The 18,209-nt window shown below is 34.2% G+C and overlaps 1 protein-coding gene across 3 annotated transcripts in view; it reads left to right on the top strand.

Annotated features, from left to right (window-relative positions):
- Positions 1–18,209, top strand: part of CNTN5 (contactin 5) — a gene marked incomplete at both ends in the record, with an annotated part of 736,851 nt that overhangs the window by 436,863 nt on the left and 281,779 nt on the right. For all 3 annotated transcript variants that reach the window (XM_080710120.1, XM_080710119.1, XM_080710118.1), the window contains 3 exons: positions 6,829–6,965; positions 9,291–9,420; positions 10,570–10,720. In XM_080710120.1, the coding sequence (XP_080566246.1) occupies positions 6,829–6,965; positions 9,291–9,420; positions 10,570–10,720 (418 nt within the window). The remainder of the gene's footprint in view (positions 1–6,828; positions 6,966–9,290; positions 9,421–10,569; positions 10,721–18,209) is intronic.

Raw genomic sequence — 18,209 nt, 5'->3', positions numbered from 1 at the left:
GTTAGTTGACCTCTGGCCTGAATTAATACAACTGTATTATAAGTAACTGTTTATGTTGTCCAAAAATACCAGAAAACCAGCCAGGAAATGTAAAAAAAGTGAGACATACTGGGTTAAAAAAAATTTTTTTCTACGTTCTTATCTTTGCTTTGAAGGATCACAAATCATATCCATTTTTCATATTTGCTTTTGCAGTATACATAAGGGAGTGAATTGTAGTATTCTCATTTCCAAATGAGAACACTAAAAAGAGAGGAAGACAATATGCCACGATATTAATATAAGTAAATGAAATTAAAATAAAAAGGCAAATGACACATCTGAAAAATCCACGATCTTCCTCTCTTAGCCTCCCAAATGCTGGGATTACAAGTGTGTGCCACGCCTGGCTTCTAGCCCCTCTTTATTATAAAAATTTGATACTGAGAGACAGTGTGCAACTAAAACTTTACTACCTAAAACCACACATATACGAAGTGTAAAGAATGCCTATCACTCTGAAAGTTATTAGGAAAATATCCCAAATATCTCTCTCTTGAAGAATGGCCCATATCTAAGTAGAAAATGTGTAGAGTCTGGAAAATAACTACTTGCTCCCCCTCGACACTGCAGCTAATTAATTTGTGAGTAATAATGATTGTTTCTCATAATGTTAAAAAACTGTTTGGATTCAATGTTACTGGTGTAGCTTTCAATGCGAAGGTGTGTTCCCCTGAAAGAACCTGAGGGTTCTTGTCATGCACATTTCAAGAGTGCTATAGGCAAGCCACATTAGGATAGACCTCCCCAAATCATGCCTCACTTTGAATAACAAAAAATCTATTGCATTCTCTAGAAATAGAAACTTGACTAGCTATAGCTACTTGACATATTTTCTAATGGATCAAAAGGTCTTGAAACCAGGTGACCCCTCTCCATTGCCTAGAGATGCACACTTTATAAGAAGCACTGAAACTAAGCAAAAGTCACAAGAGATTGAAGAACTAATAAAGGGGAACAATAATTTATAGCAACTTATTTTCTAATAATTTATAACAATTTATGTTCAACTTATGATACCACCATATACACTGTATAATACTGGTACTTTGCCTACATTAAAGAACCCTTAGTTATTAGAATTACCCTATATTAATTGAAATAAACCTTAGTTATTAGAATTCCCATAATAAATGAGGTCATTAGGTCTAGAAATACTAAGGAACTTACCTTACACATGATGCCATTCAAAATAAGCTTACAGAAGCTGAAGATGACCTCAGTGATAGAATACTTGCTTGAAGCATGCATGAAGCCCTGAACTTCCAGTCTTTCCAGCACTGTAGAAAAATAAAAATAAGCAGTAGAAACAGAATCCAAGTCAGAACTTGCAATCACTCCAACTCTACCCCCAACCAACTACCTATAAGTAAAATGAGTCTGACCTGATTTACAGCAGAGGATGGAGAATAAATAATTCTTACTTACTATATTTTATTAACATTGGAGAAAGTTGTTTTACCCATTAAACTTCTTGCCATTATTTCATTCTTATTGTTCATTTTTCATTTCTTCAAAGTCGTGTTTATCTACATTTGATATGATTTTAAAAGATGTTTTAGTGATGATAATACATTACAGATTTACTGTCAAAATGATATAAATATTTAGATTATTGATTAATAATTTCACATATGAAGAAATATTTCAATTCTGTTTCCTTGGAGAAAAAATCCTTGCTTTGAATTCTATTGTTGTTATGGAAATGGTGTACACATGCTCACACCTGCTAGAAAATGAAGTTGGAGTTAATGCATGGGCAATGGGTTGGGGTAAAGAGTAACTAATAGCTATTATGTTCAATCATCATAGTGGCCCATTGAGGTAGGAATTACCATATGCAGCTTACAAATGGGGCTCATTAAACTTAAGTAAGTCATTCCCGATCACATATTAGAGCAAGGGCATAGTAGCACTGGGACTTGAACCTATATCCACCTCAACTGTATAATCATTCCTACACAATGCATTATTACCTCTCGCCAACCTACAGCTTAGAGTCATGTTAAAGGTGATCTATGAGGATAAAATATGTTGACTCCTCAATACTTAGGAGTACTGGAAAAATGAATGGGGGACAATAACAGCGTTTATTTGTATAGAGTTACAGAATTTTTAAAGATAAGAGCTAATAAGCAAGAATTTTTATGCACATCTACTTAGTATTTTTAAAATGTAACCCAGAGACTGATCTGAAGCTCAATTATATTACATAAATAGTTGCCAATATACAGTACATCTGGTGAGATTTTGAAAGCTTCTGATTGTAAAGTGCCATATGTCTCTTCAGTTTTCCACACCCTAACAATAGGTGGCCTGAAAAAAGAGATCTAGATAAAAAAAATTACTGGGTTTATTTTAAATGTAGCTCAACCTGGGATTTTCTTTTTCCTGATAGATCAAAAATTCCCCACAGTATATACCAGGTTTGGGTGTATGTTAGCTTCTCATTACTATTCAAAGGCTGAAACCATGGCCCTTTGATCATCTGCAGTCTTCTGTCAAAAAAAACTTTAATATATAATCCTGTGTGTCTCTGATTTTCTATTACTGATGATTTTGTCATCATTGTAAGAATTTTTAAAATCTTGTACTTTGTTTCACAGACATATACATTCAGGTGATAAATCAGTGTTTGTTTACTTTCTAAATCTTTTTTCTATTGGTGATGAAGTTTACTACTCACTGAGTCCTCCCCCAGCTCACATTCCACTTCCCTCTCCATCTCCCTCCCCACCTTTCCCTGCTCAACACACTGAATGACTTGAGAGCCTGTGTTTGTACATCATGTCCACTGAGGTGTTTCCCTCTTCACGTCTCCCCACCCCATCCTTCTCAGGTCCCCTTCTTCACTCTACTCAATTTCTTATCACCACCATTTCACATAATTTCTATTGTCGTTTTATGGTACGAACCTAGTGATTTATAAAACATGCAATATAGCCGGGCGTGGTGGCGCACGCTTGTAATCCCCGCGCTTGGGAGGCAGAGACAGGAGGATCGCGCAGGTATGAAGCCAGCCACGCGTGCTGGCTTAGGAGACCCTGTTTCCAAAATAAAAATGTAAAAATAGGTCTGGGAGTGTAGCCCGGAGGTAGAAGGGCTTCCAGGAACCCCAGTACCACCAAATATATATATATATATATATATATATATATATATATATATATATATATATATATATAACATGCAATATAAAGAAACCTATTATAAAACTTGAGCTTAAGTTAAATATAACTGATATTTTCTATATATATCATGAGGGATAACAATTCATAAATCCAAATAGTCTTATTACTATTTATCTAATAAAGAAATTAAATATATTTTTCATTCAACATTTATGTTACAGCATGATCTACTCCCCACATTTCAATTGGGTATTTGTGCTTGTTTGTGTGTGTGTGTGTGTGTGTGCGCGCGCATATGTGTGAATTTGAGTTTCCTTGAATGTTTTCATGTTAAATCAATTCATGAGAACCTTATATATACTAATTGCACATAGAGTCTAGAGAAGCAGTCATGTGACAGCCAAGATATACTGTTTCAGAATATATCTTCCTATTATGTGATATAAATGCAGATATATAAGTCCTATTCATACTACAAAGATTTTTTTAAACAGTAGAAATCACAATTCATAGCAGAAATATCTAAAATCACAGCTGTTTTTTATTTGTCAACAATAAATAAATCAATAGCATTTTTAGCATAGAGGGCAGTGTAGCAATTCATTTTTTGTAGAATTGATGGTAGAATAGATTTGAATAATATTTCAATCGCATCATCCCCAGTAGGTTTTGAGTTGACAGCTAACAGACACTGTGAAATATTTATATTTGTATTATCAGTATAAACATTGCTCCTATATTGGTGTCCAGAAACATTTAAATAAGAAAGGAAGGCAGGAATAAATTCATTCTAATGGCACTAATTGTTTGTTTGACTTATATGACAAATTCATTTTGGAATCAGGAGATTATTCTCCCTAATTTTTCATTTTAATAAATTTTAAGGTATCCTTTTGGTTTATTTTAAATTCCTGTATACTGCATATCCTGGCATTAATTATAGTACATTAAGAACATATTAAGCCATATTTTATAATTAACTACTACATGTGGAATAATGATATTATTAGTTGGGTTTCAAACTATCACAAAGCAAAACAAAACAAAAAATTCAGTAACTTCTTAAGCCAGCAACAGAAGATGAATAACTTGCTACTTGATAATTTTCCAAGTGAATCAGAGTCAAAGGTGTCCAGAGAAGGTGTAAATAACTCTCCTTTGGGGTTGTGATTAATGTGTCTTATTTAATTTAGACTAAACTGCAAACTCCAGATGGAATTAAAAGAGACAATGAGGAGAAATAGGATGTTCCATGTGGAGTAAATTGTTTAAAGAAAATAGAATGTATGCTTAGAAAACAGCAAACTTGTCCCTATAGACACAAGGTCCAGGCATAGTGTATACAACAGCAAAGTAGTGTAGTAAGCTTACAAAAAGTCTAAATATGAAAGTAGGGCTTTCTACTGCACTTGAGCCTCATCACTTCCATCAGTATTTTTAGTATACATGATGTCACTACAGAGAGATTTTGGAAGCCAGACACAAAAATCAGGGTTCGTATTTGAAACTCATGATCATAATGTCTTTGAATGAGAGCTTCTAAACCTACAACTTGAATCACAGCATGTATTTCAAGCCTAGAAATCTTGACTGTGACTATCCAATGCAAGGTATGGCTCTTGAAGACAAGACTGTATTAGTTAGAAAACGAATTAACTAATAAAAACCAAATCCCCACTTAGAGACAAGTAACTAACATTGTGACCCTAGGTGGACTTCTGTCACCTCTTTGAGCCACAGTGTCCTAATTCATGAAACAGAATATTTGTTTTTAGGATGAATGTTAGAGACATTAATTGAGCATTTATCCCAGTGTCTAGGACATTGCAGTGTTCACAAATAACATTTAATAAACGAGAACATTTTCCCCTGCCTTCTAAGGTGGCTTTAGTATTGGATATTTTTTGTTCTTCTGCACCTACTGTTCTGATATTTATGTATGATTTACTTCAACATGTCTTGCTTACAGTATACTTTTCTTGGCATTGACTTTATACCTCAGCTATCACAATCTGAAGTATGGGACTTAAGTGCTTCTACATCCCAAGGTCTCTCAGATTGAGTAAGGACTGCACAGTATGAGGTGACTGAACATAAGAATAAATGAATGGACGTGGGACGCTGAGACAAGAGGACCACAGTTTTCTGGCCAGCCTCAGCTACTTAGTGAGGCCCTCTGCGACTTAGTGAGACCCTGTTTCAAAATAAAGAAAAAAAAATTGGGCTTGGGGTATAGCTTGGAGGTAGAATGCCAATGGGTTCAATCCCCAGCACCACACAAAAAAGAGAATGAATGAATGAATGAATATTAAAATCCTCGTAAGCATGAATAAAATAAATTTTATAGCTCTTTTCCATAAATGTTACTAGGAGAACTAATAAATTCAGTTCAGTATCTTTTCCTAATTTTTATATTGACTAATTTAAGTAACATATGTGGGCAAACAATAACTTTATTTTTTTAATTTTTTCTTGGTGTATTGCCGTCATACATCTTAATGGGATAAAAGACTTGTGTAGACATCCATGCACACATCACCCAATTAGCCCTTACCCGATCCCCACCCCATTCCCTCCCCATCCCTTCTTCCCATGCTTGGCTTAGTGATTGACTTTGATACGTTTGTTTAAGTACATCATGTGCTTTAGAGAGTTTCCCTCTTCTCCCCTCCCATCCCCTCAGTAAGGTCCCCTTATTTGCTCCTCTATAGGATCTTTTTCTTCATCTAGAGTTCCTCCTGTTACCCATTATAAAAATTGGCCAATTGAGGAAAGCTATTTGACTTGTATTTTATAGGTTTTCTATAATTACAATGTTATCTCTTTCTTGGTAAAGAAATTTTTCTGTTATGATCTTGAAAACTTTAAAACATATATTTAAACATTTTTAAAAGCTAAGAAAAAATACTGTGTAAAACTTGAACTCATTAAATACTTTTCTAAAACCATTTAGGATCTATTAGGAAAGTAACACAGCAGATACTCTATAAGAGGTCCTGTTAAATTCCTTCCACCTGTGCTAATGCTTCTCCCATACTTTTAGACAGCAATGGCTGTATAGCTGACTTCCTACTAAACAAATTCTGGTGGCCTGGGTGCATCCAACTACTTTATTGTGTGAGATGCGTGCATGTGTGTGTGTGTGTGTGTGTGCGCGCGCGCATGTGTGTGTGTTTGACTAGTGATTGAATCTAGGAGAATTCTACTGCCAAGCTATACCCTCCACCCTTTTTTATTTTCTGTTTAGAAATAATATTACTGCACTAGGTTGCTGAGTTTCTCTACATTGTTGAGTCTGCTCTCAAACCTATAATCCTCTGTCTCAATCTCTCATGTACTAGGATTACAGGTGTGCACCACCATACCTGGCTATCACTTTACCTTAAAGTGGTAAAAATAAATAAATATATTTCACATCATTTTCAAAAGTAAGTTATCACTATATCTTCACTGCTCGTGCGTGTGTGTGTGTGTGTGTGTGTGTGTGTGTGTGTTCAGGAAATAGAGTTCTGTATGTCATGGAATGTTTTGCTTCTTCCAAATACCTATGGTTAAATAAACTTGTAAACAAAAGTAGATGGCATGAATTTTTCCATGTTAGTTTTGAACTTGAAGTGTTTACGAAATGAAAACACATCTCTTTAATCCTTAAACACAGCCTTCCCACACTGGGTAGAAAAATTGAACGATACTCAGTTAGACTCCGGGAGTCCTCTGCGATGGGAATGTAAAGCTACTGGAAAGCCCAGACCTACATATCGTTGGCTGAAAAATGGAGTACCCCTCTTGCCTCAGGTACTGTTGGGAACTGTTAAGCTGGTTCAAAGAAAGTGCTGGAAAATTTCACACAGGACTAAATATAGTATTTTAGTCTTATTGAAAGCCGTTTTCTTCTCTTGTATTTGGAATAAGAAATATAACAAATATATAAGCATTTTTTTCTTTTAACTATCTCATTTTATATCTGAATAGTATATTATGAAAAATTCTCAGTCAGATAAATTCTTAGGAAAATATCAATGGTCATCATAGACATTGTCACGGCTAGGGGCCCTTAGATGTCATCTAGCTTGTTAACATCACCTTGTAAATGAAATGAAGTAACTTGTCCAAGATCGTATGGCCTTTCCTCTCTGGGAAGAGTGGAGCTCAGAATAGAATCGTGTCTGCATGTCCTTGGTAGTGTTCTTTCAGTGACATTGAGCCACTGACAAAATTAATAAATGCCTTTTCAGTAAATCTGCCCCACGTTTTAAAAACAACTTGCTAAGTAATGGATTTAAATTGATGGCTATTTCATTGCAGAACAATGGTAGTAATTTTAATAGCTCTCTTCCTTGATTGTGGCCTTTGCAGAAAGGAGAGTATGAAGGAGGAATAGTTACTATTTATGACAAAATTGCAGAGGAAGGGTATAAAGTTGAGACTCTGAATACAAGTCTTATCCAGGCCTGCCGCTACCTCAGGGACTCTTGCCTGTGATTTACCACTTTAAGCCTCAGTCTTTTTCTTTTTAAAAGACAGATTGGATCAGATCACCCCCACAGTTTTATCTAGTTCTAACATTCCCTCTATCTAAAGCCAGTTAAGCCCAAACAAAATGCAGTTACACAAAAACCCAGACAGAAATAAAAAGGACTATAGCACCGTAAAAGAAAACTTGAGAATTGATTCATTCATAGGATCTTTCTAATTCTCCTGGGGTTGCCCCTTGAGAAATACCTATGCTTTCCTGCCTGCCTGCCTGCTTCCTTCTCTTCCCGTTCATCCCTTCCCTTCTCTTCCCCCTCTCCTTCCTTCCTTCCTCCCTCCCTCCTTCCTGCCTTCCTTCCTTCCTGCCCTCCTCCCTTCCTTCCTCCCTCCCTGCCTGCCTGCCTGCCTGCCCTCCTTCCTGCCTGCCTTCCTCCCTTCCTCCCTTCCTTCCTTCCTTCCTTCCTCATTAAGCTGCCCAGGCTGGCCTCAAACTTGTGATTCTACTGCTTCAGCTTCTTATGTATCTGCTATTAAAAGTGTGAGTCCCCATGCTCAGAGTGCTGGTAGTATTTTCTATTCCCAGCCTTCAAGTAACATAAATTCCCCTGGCAGATAACATGTTTGCTAAGGGAATGAGACTATTTTGAAAATGTTGTCAAATTATGTTACATATGCACTGAAAAATAATCAAAACACTGCTCTCTAAAATTAAAAAATGATTTGGTTGGTATTAAGTAGAAAAGACACCTGGTCATTTAACATTTTAAATTAAAGACTTGATTTTGAAATGTACTCTTGATCTCAATTTACTCCAACTTGCATGTGTCTACTCTTCTGCCTTCTGTGCTAAGTTTCTTTTGATGATAAAGCTTATAACTTTTACCATTAATTTTATACAAAATCCACTTGCAAGGCAGTTTTCTATTTGAGTGTGTTTATTGAAAAGTTAGAGAGAAAACTAAATCCTGATCAGATCAATAGAGTAAAGAGATTGTTGCTATAATCAGAGCAATTTGTAACCTTGATCCCATGTCCATAATTGCCACTCTTTCCTCCATGAAACTTCTTTGTTGTTAAAGGTATGCCAATAATGGCATCATCTGCTTGGTTGCATTTCACAACTTCAACTAGTGTACCTAAAAAAAAAAAATCTCAGTTTCAAAACAAAATAGAAGCCGGGTGTGGTGGCGCACGCTTGTAATCCCCGCACTTGGGAGGTGGAGACAGGAGGATCGCGCTGGTTTGGAGCCAGCCTTGCTAGCTTAAGAGACGCTGTTTCCACATAAAAAAACGTTTAAAAAAATAGGTCTGGGAGTGTAGCCCGTGGGAGTGTATCCCAGAGGTAGAAGGGCTTCCAGGAACCCCAGTATCACCAAAACAAAACAAAACAAAACAAAACAAAAAACAAACAAAAAACAAAATAGAAGATAAAATTCTAAGAAAAGCTTTGTGACAGTACAGCTATACTTTCTTCAGTAGTCATGCTATATTTGTAGTTTACAAGAGCCGTTATAAAGTAATGAATGGCAAATTTGCATTACTAAGTTGCCTAATAGTGTTTAACTACAGTAATGGGAAGGTATGTTTTTCTTTCTATGAATTTTACTTTGTAGTACTTTCTAGAGGTAATTTTTTATTCCATTACAGAGTAGAGTCAACATGGTTAATGGAGTACTGATGATCCACAGTGTAAATCAGTCCGATGCTGGGATGTATCAGTGTTTGGCTGAAAATAAGTATGGAGCCATTTATGCTAGTGCTGAACTGAAGATTCTAGGTATGCAATTTCTGAGTAAATGAGTAGAAAAGAAAGCTCACTTCTTTCATGCTCTAATTCTTACTATACTGAAGATTTATGATGAGGTTCTAAAAATTATAGCCTGAAAAGAGATACTATGTGCTGCTAATATACGTGTAAGCCTTAGTGAACAGGCTTACATTGTGTACACTTTGTCCTATTTCTTTTTGTTTATATGGTTTTTTCTAACTTCATTTTTACCTTAAATGGTTTGTACAATCTGTCTTTGCTATGACATTAAAATATCATAGAAAGAAACATTAACTTTCAATGAAGAATTCCTTGAGAGTGTAGATGATCGGAATGTAGAATTCTAGAGCCTGCCCCTGCTTCCATAGACATAATATTTTTTTTTTTCTAAGCAGCTCCTAATTACCACTAGGTATGGATCCCACAAGACAGGCCTCCAGGGTGAATTTCTTTCTTCTCATGGGGTATCTGGTATTATGCTCACAATAAAAGAGAGGCCTGTATTGGAGGCCAGAAAATGGCTGGCTCACAGGCTATATCTTTGATAAGAATGGAAATTAAGCACCAAGGCAAATTCACTGTTTAAATAATACGTAGAAGAGGAGATCCAGCAGAAAAGAGGACCCAGAATGAGCATACCTGGGACACTGGAATAGATTTTAATTTTTCCTATGCTTAATTCCTAGTAAGTGGAAGACACAGGATTGTCTTTCTAATAGGTAACATCAGTCTTTCAAAAAAAAAAAAAAACCACAAGTAGACTTCCTTAGTTAGCTCCTTGACTTTTTGCACAAATTTTCCATTAGCCTTTTACAACTAAAGTTGATATTTATAATTAATGTCATTTTTGAAACATTCTTATATATGTAAACATCACATTGAATGATATAATCTGCTACTGGGAATATAGTAAGATTTCGATTAATAATAAATTAAGTGTTGTTGTATTACTGCCAGAGATCTAGAAAAATAAGTAGAATTTTATTTATTTTTTATTTTTTTGTTTACAGTACTGGGGATAAGTAGGACTTTATAAGAAATGTATCATAGAAGAAAAAGTTTCCAAAATCTTGACGAGAGATTATTACTGTTATCATTATCATCCATTAGACATTATTGTCATTGCCTCTGGCAAAACTAACATTTTCTTTTTAATAGCTTCAGCTCCCACTTTTGCACTGAATCAGCTGAAGAAAGCAATAATTGTTACCAAAGACCGAGAGGTCATCATAGAGTGCAAACCCCAAGGCTCTCCAAAACCAACCATTTCTTGGAAGAAGGGAGATAGAGCAGTAAGAGAGAATAAAAGGTAAGAAGTCTATTTTATTTTTAAATCTCTTAACACCAGACTTTTTGATGTTGTAGCCAGCATACACAAAGTATGTAAGAAAGAGTCTTATCGCATTTATGAGAAGATTCATGAACTAACGGAAATGTGGTTTTATCTATACAGTGATTTTTAAAAGAAAACCAAAGTTCTACTTCAATATGATCAAACCTCTTTGCGCAAAGATGCTTGTGCATTTTGGCACAAATTAAGAATTTTAGTAGATTATAAAGAAAGAAAATGTTTTCATTAAACTGGCTACTTTTGCTTTGCATTTTGAGTGTGTATATTTTAGGGTTCACAAATTATCTATGATCATTTTTAAGAATGTGTGTGTTCATTTGATGTTAATATTAAAAATAATATAAACATTCTGGATCTCCTGGGTAATCACTTTATGATGGAAACTGTGCCAATGTTTGACTTTCCTTTTAATCATGTTGATACAAAAATAGAATCAGATTACTTTGATTGCCACAGGCAAATGTGAAATGTGCAGAGGAATATTTAACATGTAAACATTTGTCTTTGGCAAGTAAAAGCCAAAGAATATCACAGCAATATGAATGGAGAAAAATGAAGAGATAATCAGATCATCACATGGCATTCTATGTGAGCCAATTTTGAAAGTCCCAAGCTCTATCAATTATTATCATATTCTTGTTATAAATGGTGATTGAACATTAGTGAAATTATGTCTTTTATCGTTTAAAATTATATTGTATATCATTGTTTTAAACTTTTTAATTTGGATAAGGAGTTTGATTTGTTTTATGTCTCTCCAGGTCAGTAGCAATGTAGTGGAAATAACTGAAGTCAGAATTGCTAGTCTATTTGAATAATCTTTTAAGTAATTTTGGAGTATTTTGAAAATTTTGGAAATTTTCTTAAATATTTTTTATTTTTATGAAGTTTGAGATTGCCCATCATAGATGAAATACTTTGTAGATAATTGTGTTTAGTTCATGTCTAAGTTTGGTGCTGTCTAGAGAGGTGACCACATAAGACTGGGACAGGTCACGGTGTACATCTTGTTTAGAAAGAGTATGTCAATTTCTTAGTTGGGGTAAAATAACAAATTTGAGATCAGCATTTTATATAATTGGATCAATCAAATAATGGTTGAATGAATCAAATAATGGTTGAATTTTTTTAATTATTGTTCATAGAAATATTTTTTAAATGTCTTAAACAAACCTTACCAAAGTAGAAAAAAAATCACTTGTTGTATAATAAGAACAAATAATTTATATTGCTAGGTTATTATTTTTCTGAGAGTATCGAACATTTTACAATGTTACATAGCTGAATAAGCCTTATCAACGTGAGTCATTCAACTTGAAACATTGCTTTTTACACTTTGGGTGGCATGTGAGTCTTATCCTGTTCATTGTAGTACACTATAAGAATGTTCTTCAACTATTCAATAGTGTCAAACTGTAGGTTTACAAAATTAGATGGCATCTATTCTACTAAAGCAAAAGTATTCACAAAAACGATGATGTTAGGAGTGTTTTATTACAATAACATAAACAAAGTAAACTTGTTACTTTTAGGAAGCTGAAAATACACCTTGTGGATTTTCCAGATTTTTTTCTTTTCCTTCTCTTCACTGCTAACCCTTTGAGTTATGTAAATATATACATTGACCTTCAATTCAGATAATTCAAAATTTTCCAGCAGTCAATGCCTTCTGGTCAAAGTGTTGTTCAGAAAGGAGAATAAAAAGTGAATATTTATTTTTATATTTACTCAATTAAAAGCAACTTTTGGACACATATATGGAGCATTCTGCCTGTCCCAATTTATATATTCAAATCTACAATACTGGCTTTTTAATATAACAAAGCCCAAAGATATCCTGCATTTTTATGTTTAATATCCACAGGCACAGTAGCAAAATACCATTTTTATTAATGGAAATTTTGTTTAAAAAGTTCCCCTACTGGGTTCCATAATGAATGCAATCTCTATTTAAATTATAAATGTATCAAACATTTCTTAACACGGGATCTCAGGTACAATGTCAGCTCAATTTCTTAGATCACTTCTCTCTTATAAAGTACATCAACCATTTTATAATAGTTTTAAGTACAAATTTAAATAAAAAGGGAACTATCAGAAAACCATTAACACAACAAAAATTTTGTGTTGTATATATTTCATACTGGGTGCAAATTCAACTCATTACTTATCTTTTTAAGTTTTGGCATATAAGTACACATATCATTCATGTGATCTAGGTTAGGCCTGTTCCCTACTCATTCAATCTAGAACTCTGAGTAAAATGTTAAATGATTATCCTTGACCTTCCTTAGTACTTTTCACAATATTTAAATTCATTGAAAAACGGAAATCTTATTCAAGCCAATGACACTTTTTATATGTAAATATAAAGTTACAGATAATAATATGAAATAAATATTTAAATATGATAAGCATATCAACCATTTTTCAAAGCACAAAATATTTCCAGAGCAATAGCATAACAATGAAATAAAAAATATAAATTGCAATAAAGATCATCTGGTCATCTGAAAACATGTCATAAACTAACAACGGTGAATATAAATTCAGAGTCACGAAAATAGAGCATAAAATATAAATACAATGTTATAACAACTGGGAGTTACAGTCAATAATTTGTTTTATCAGCAGAGTATTAAATAATCAACTAGTTTTCCTTTTTTCAATCATATTTTCACTAGATCTTGTAGACTATGTTTCATTTTTTTGGGAGGGGGTCTTCACAACCAATCTGTTTTTTGTCCATTTTGCTAGTGAAATACAGAAATCACCACTCTAAAGTATAAAATTTGATAATTAAAAAATAGAACAAAATGTGACTTTTAGAAGAAATCTGATTAGCACATACGTTGCCTGTTTCTATATTGTAAAATGCTTTATTCAGTTGGCCCTATATATATACTATAAATTACATATATATGTAATATATGTATATATGTATACATATATATGTAATATATGTAATATATGTATTACATATATATGTAATATATATATATATCACAAGAAAATGTAGTATGTAAGAGTTTATAAATTATTCATAGTTGATTGTTGTTTATGTCATGGAAGGTATCATATCTCTCACAGGACAACCAATATGGACTCCTCAGTCAATCCCTTTATTACTAGTGAGGATGGCTGCTTGTAAGTCTATACCATTCATAATTGGCAAAGCATTTAGACATTGTGATAGCAGTGTAACCCAGTGTATAAAAACAAGATTCACTTGTTCTGCTGTTCCTCCAAGTTATGAGGATTTTAACACATTATTCCTTTCTTATAAAATTGGAACTTAAAAGAGTAACTTCCCTGGGTTGCCAAAATGAAAAGAAAGTTTGTATGTAAAATACATTAGCTGGTATATAGAATCTGTTAAACATTCAGTAAATATTAGTTATGTGGGATCACTGATAATGGTGATGATGATAATGATGGTGGTGATAATTACATTAATATCTGTACTTCTGAGTCATTCAATACTGGCATCTCTTCTTTTATCCATAGTCTGAAAATTATTACCATTCTTTCTTTTCTTTCTTTATTAATTAAGGGAAAGTATACTTACACTGTTCCCTGGGACTAACGAAGTCCTTTAGGTCATCTTTATAAGTTTGTTTTTCATTGATCTGTGTCTCCAAATCTCCATTCTTTGTCCATTGCAGGCCAACACCTCTACTTTCTGTCATCTGTTCCTGACATTGTCACTCTCATCTCTCTTTTGTTTATTTCAAGTTTTTTGGTTGCCTTGTAATGATACACTGTACTGAGTTCAAAGTGACACAAACATACATGCACACAGCACTGGGTGTATTTTCCTCCAGATCCCACTCTTCCTTTGTTTCTTATGTACTAGTGAGATTGATTAGTTATACATATGAACATGGAATTAAACTGTTTCTTTCATCAGTTCCCATTTACCCTCTCCATCCTCCTCCTCAAATCCCCTTCCACTGACAGACTTCTAGCTCAGTATCTTTGGAAGAGGGTGCTTTATAGCAGGCTGAATATTTAGTTTTTCCATCCTCAACTGTATAGACTGTATGCAAATAAATAACTATCCATGGGAGTTAATGAAATAGAAATTAAGTCAATAAGTCATTTAATGACCATGTGTGTGTGTGTGTGTGTGTGTGTGTGTGTGTGTGTGTTTGCTTTTTTAAAGAGATATCTAAGCCATGCCCCATCAGTTCTGAAGATATTTGCTGGGATTTCTTTACCATTCATATCCATCTTCATATTAAAGCTACTAAAATTTATTAGTAGTATGAAGTAGAAGGTTCCATAGGGATATTTTTTCTTCTCTAGTATACTTTTTATTCAGAATGTTCTACTCATCAAACTCATACTTGATTTTTCCTTCAGCTCATTATTTTCATTACTTAACCATTAACTTTTATTAAAATATAATCATTCAGAAGCACTCCAGCAGTGTATACATATTAAGTCTTCATTACAGCCTGACCAATTTCTGTCTTTCTTGTGGATAAATACAAGCTTGGCTAAAATGAAGAATTTGTGGTTTTGTGTTATAGCACAGTTTATTTTGTTTCCTTTCTAGCAGCAATTATATAAATTTGTCATTGGCACTCACAGAATATGTCATACATATTTAAAAATTATTGTCAATTATTAAAATTTTAAAATTATTCAACACCCGTTTTCATTTCTACTCAGAGGAAGGTATCAATTACAGAGATACAAGAGTTTAATTCAAATGGGTACTTAAGAAATTTCAAATTCAAAATAATTACAATTATCCTATAGAGGAGCCATATTATAGGATATATTTTTTTCTTTTATGGAAATGTAATCTCCACGAAGACGTATCCAAAATCCCTAGTAATAGTCCCCTGCTCACCAAAGGAGATTCAGAGGAGCAAACCTTTCAACTCGCTCATTTAACACGCACAGAAAATTGTACTTGAAGTACCCATTAGATGACTTCTAGTGGGAATTCATGTTGTGTTTATTAAGCAACAATGATGGAGCTCACATACTGACTCACAGACATATGGGAAAATATATTCTTCATAAAAGCCCTAAAGGACGCTGCTCCTGAAGGGAAAGCATGGCCTCCTTACTCCATCCCAGGAAGAGGAGAAATTCATGGGCATAATTAGGGTCTTGTTTCTGGCCCTTTGTTTCCATCCTCATGCTGTGTTTGCTAATGAGCAAGCTGTTTTGTTGTTTCCTCAGTGACAATGTCTTTTACATATTAAGAACATAAAACAATGTAGACCCTAGGTATCTTGGTTTTTCTCAGTGCCTAAAAAGTCTTCTAATGAGGGAAAATGAGCAATCCTACATTATGAATATATCACTTAATTCCCTTTGTAAATTAAAATCTATGATTTCAAAGGAAATAAAATGACATTATCTAAGAGAAAAGAAAGTTAATATCTAACTTCATATGATTTAATACTTGTGAGCTGCTCATAATATTCAGTGTGTTATCTATTGTTCAAAAATGGCAGCTTCCAGAAGACTGCTGAGCATAAGGAGATGAGGGGGATATAACCTAGTGTTCACTATTTCTATGAAAACTAACGACAGAAGACTCCACCTGATTCACCACACAAGACTTCCTTTTAAAATGTTAGTAACAAAATAATGAAGCACACACACACACACACACACACACACACACACACACACTCTCTCACACACACACGTGCGCATGCGAGTCACAGGAACATTGGGAATTAAGGTTCTAGATAAGTTCTGGACCTCTAATAGAAATCACCTTTTTGAGGTAGACTAAATTAAGAAATGATCAATGGCTTGTTCAAGTTGAGACCCCTAAAACCACAATAAACTCTTAAGAAGCAGTCAGAGGGAATCTTCCACTAACCTCAACTTCATGCTCACATCTACTAAATTCAGGAACTGAGCTCCACTCCAGAGGCTGCTTTGGGCATCCCTACTACAGAGAAGCCATTCTTTAAGGAACTAAAATGCTAGTATTCTGGTTTCTGCCTATCCATATTGGTTCAAAACAATTTGGTAAATTATGGATTCAGCAGTGGGGTGAGAGAACATAAATTCTAGCATCTTAAGTAACACATAAATGATAAAGTTGAAAAATATTGATATAGAGAAAGAACATTGAAATCCTTGGATTATGGAAGTGATGTAATTCAGTGTACTTCTTCTAACAAGAGAGGAAATATAGACTATTTAAATTTTTCCAGGAACATGTAAATTCATATTTTATATATTCACAATGTCAAGAGGAGAGGAGTCAATAAGCATCTCACCCCACTCCAGTTGGCCCGTACTAGATCTATCTTCAGTAGAATCTGAACATCAGAGGAGGAACTGTGTACCTGACTGACCTCAAGGTTAATATTTGAGGATGAAATGGACACCGAGAGACAGACACAAAGAGACAAAAGAAACTAAAAACATTTCTTCCCTTGTGGCAAAACCAGGCCTGTGAACATGGAAGTCTAAGAGGTTCTAAAGCACAAACACACCAAAAAGGATAAAGTCTAAATAAGCTTTATAAAAACAGTAATAACATTGTATCAAGCAAATATAAAAAGAATACTCACCAAGAATCGTTGCACTCTAAAAACAATAAAGGGGAAGTCAAGAACTAAGGAAACACAACCATATATATTCACACACAGTTTTATAATATTTACTATTTATAGGTGTGCATTTATATGTAAATATGTCTGTATGTATAGATGCATATGGAATAGTGTAGTTTTTTAAATCATGTTTTAGATGAGTGTTTAGGAACAGCGAGAAGATGATGACATTATCAGTGGAATAAATAATGTAGAAACACCGAGCAAGTTTATTTGAAGAAAAAAACGTGCATGTATACACATACATTAGAAATCTGGAAACACAGCTAATTATTCAGATTCTTTCCTAAGAGGTATATCATGCATAACTTTAATCCCCACTTGCCTGTATTGTATAAAATATAATCTAGTTTTTAATAAGTAAAGAAAGTTTAGGCGTATATATTTTTTATAATTTTGTTAATGCAATGCAGCTATACGTTATAGTGAGGTTCAATGTGTTATAAACATACATGCACTTAGCTCTTGGTGTACTTCCCTTCACATCTCACCCCACTACCTCCTCCTTTCTCTCAGTACACACCAGGAAAACTAGTAGTAACAGCTTTGTATATTGCCAAAGCATTATTTGAGCTATTTCCTTCCTCAGTCCTCCTTCTCCCCTCCCACTCCGCTCCCTCAATCCCCCCACTATCACTGATCTCTCAACATTAATCCAAAGCCTCTTAGTTTCCTTTTTTCTCTCCAGCTTCCACATATGAGGGGAAACCTTCAACCTTTGGCTTTCTGAGACTGGCTGATCTAACTTAGCATAATGTTCTCTAGTTTCATCTGTTTTCCTGCAAATGATATAATTGTGTTTTTCTTTATGGCTGCGTAAATGCCACATTTACTCAGTAATATACATA

This window comes from Muscardinus avellanarius (genome assembly GCF_963383645.1).
Source record: "Muscardinus avellanarius genome assembly, chromosome: 1".
NCBI classification, from domain to species: Eukaryota; Metazoa; Chordata; class Mammalia; order Rodentia; family Gliridae; genus Muscardinus; species Muscardinus avellanarius.
This window is presented reverse-complemented; position numbering and strand designations above follow the sequence as displayed.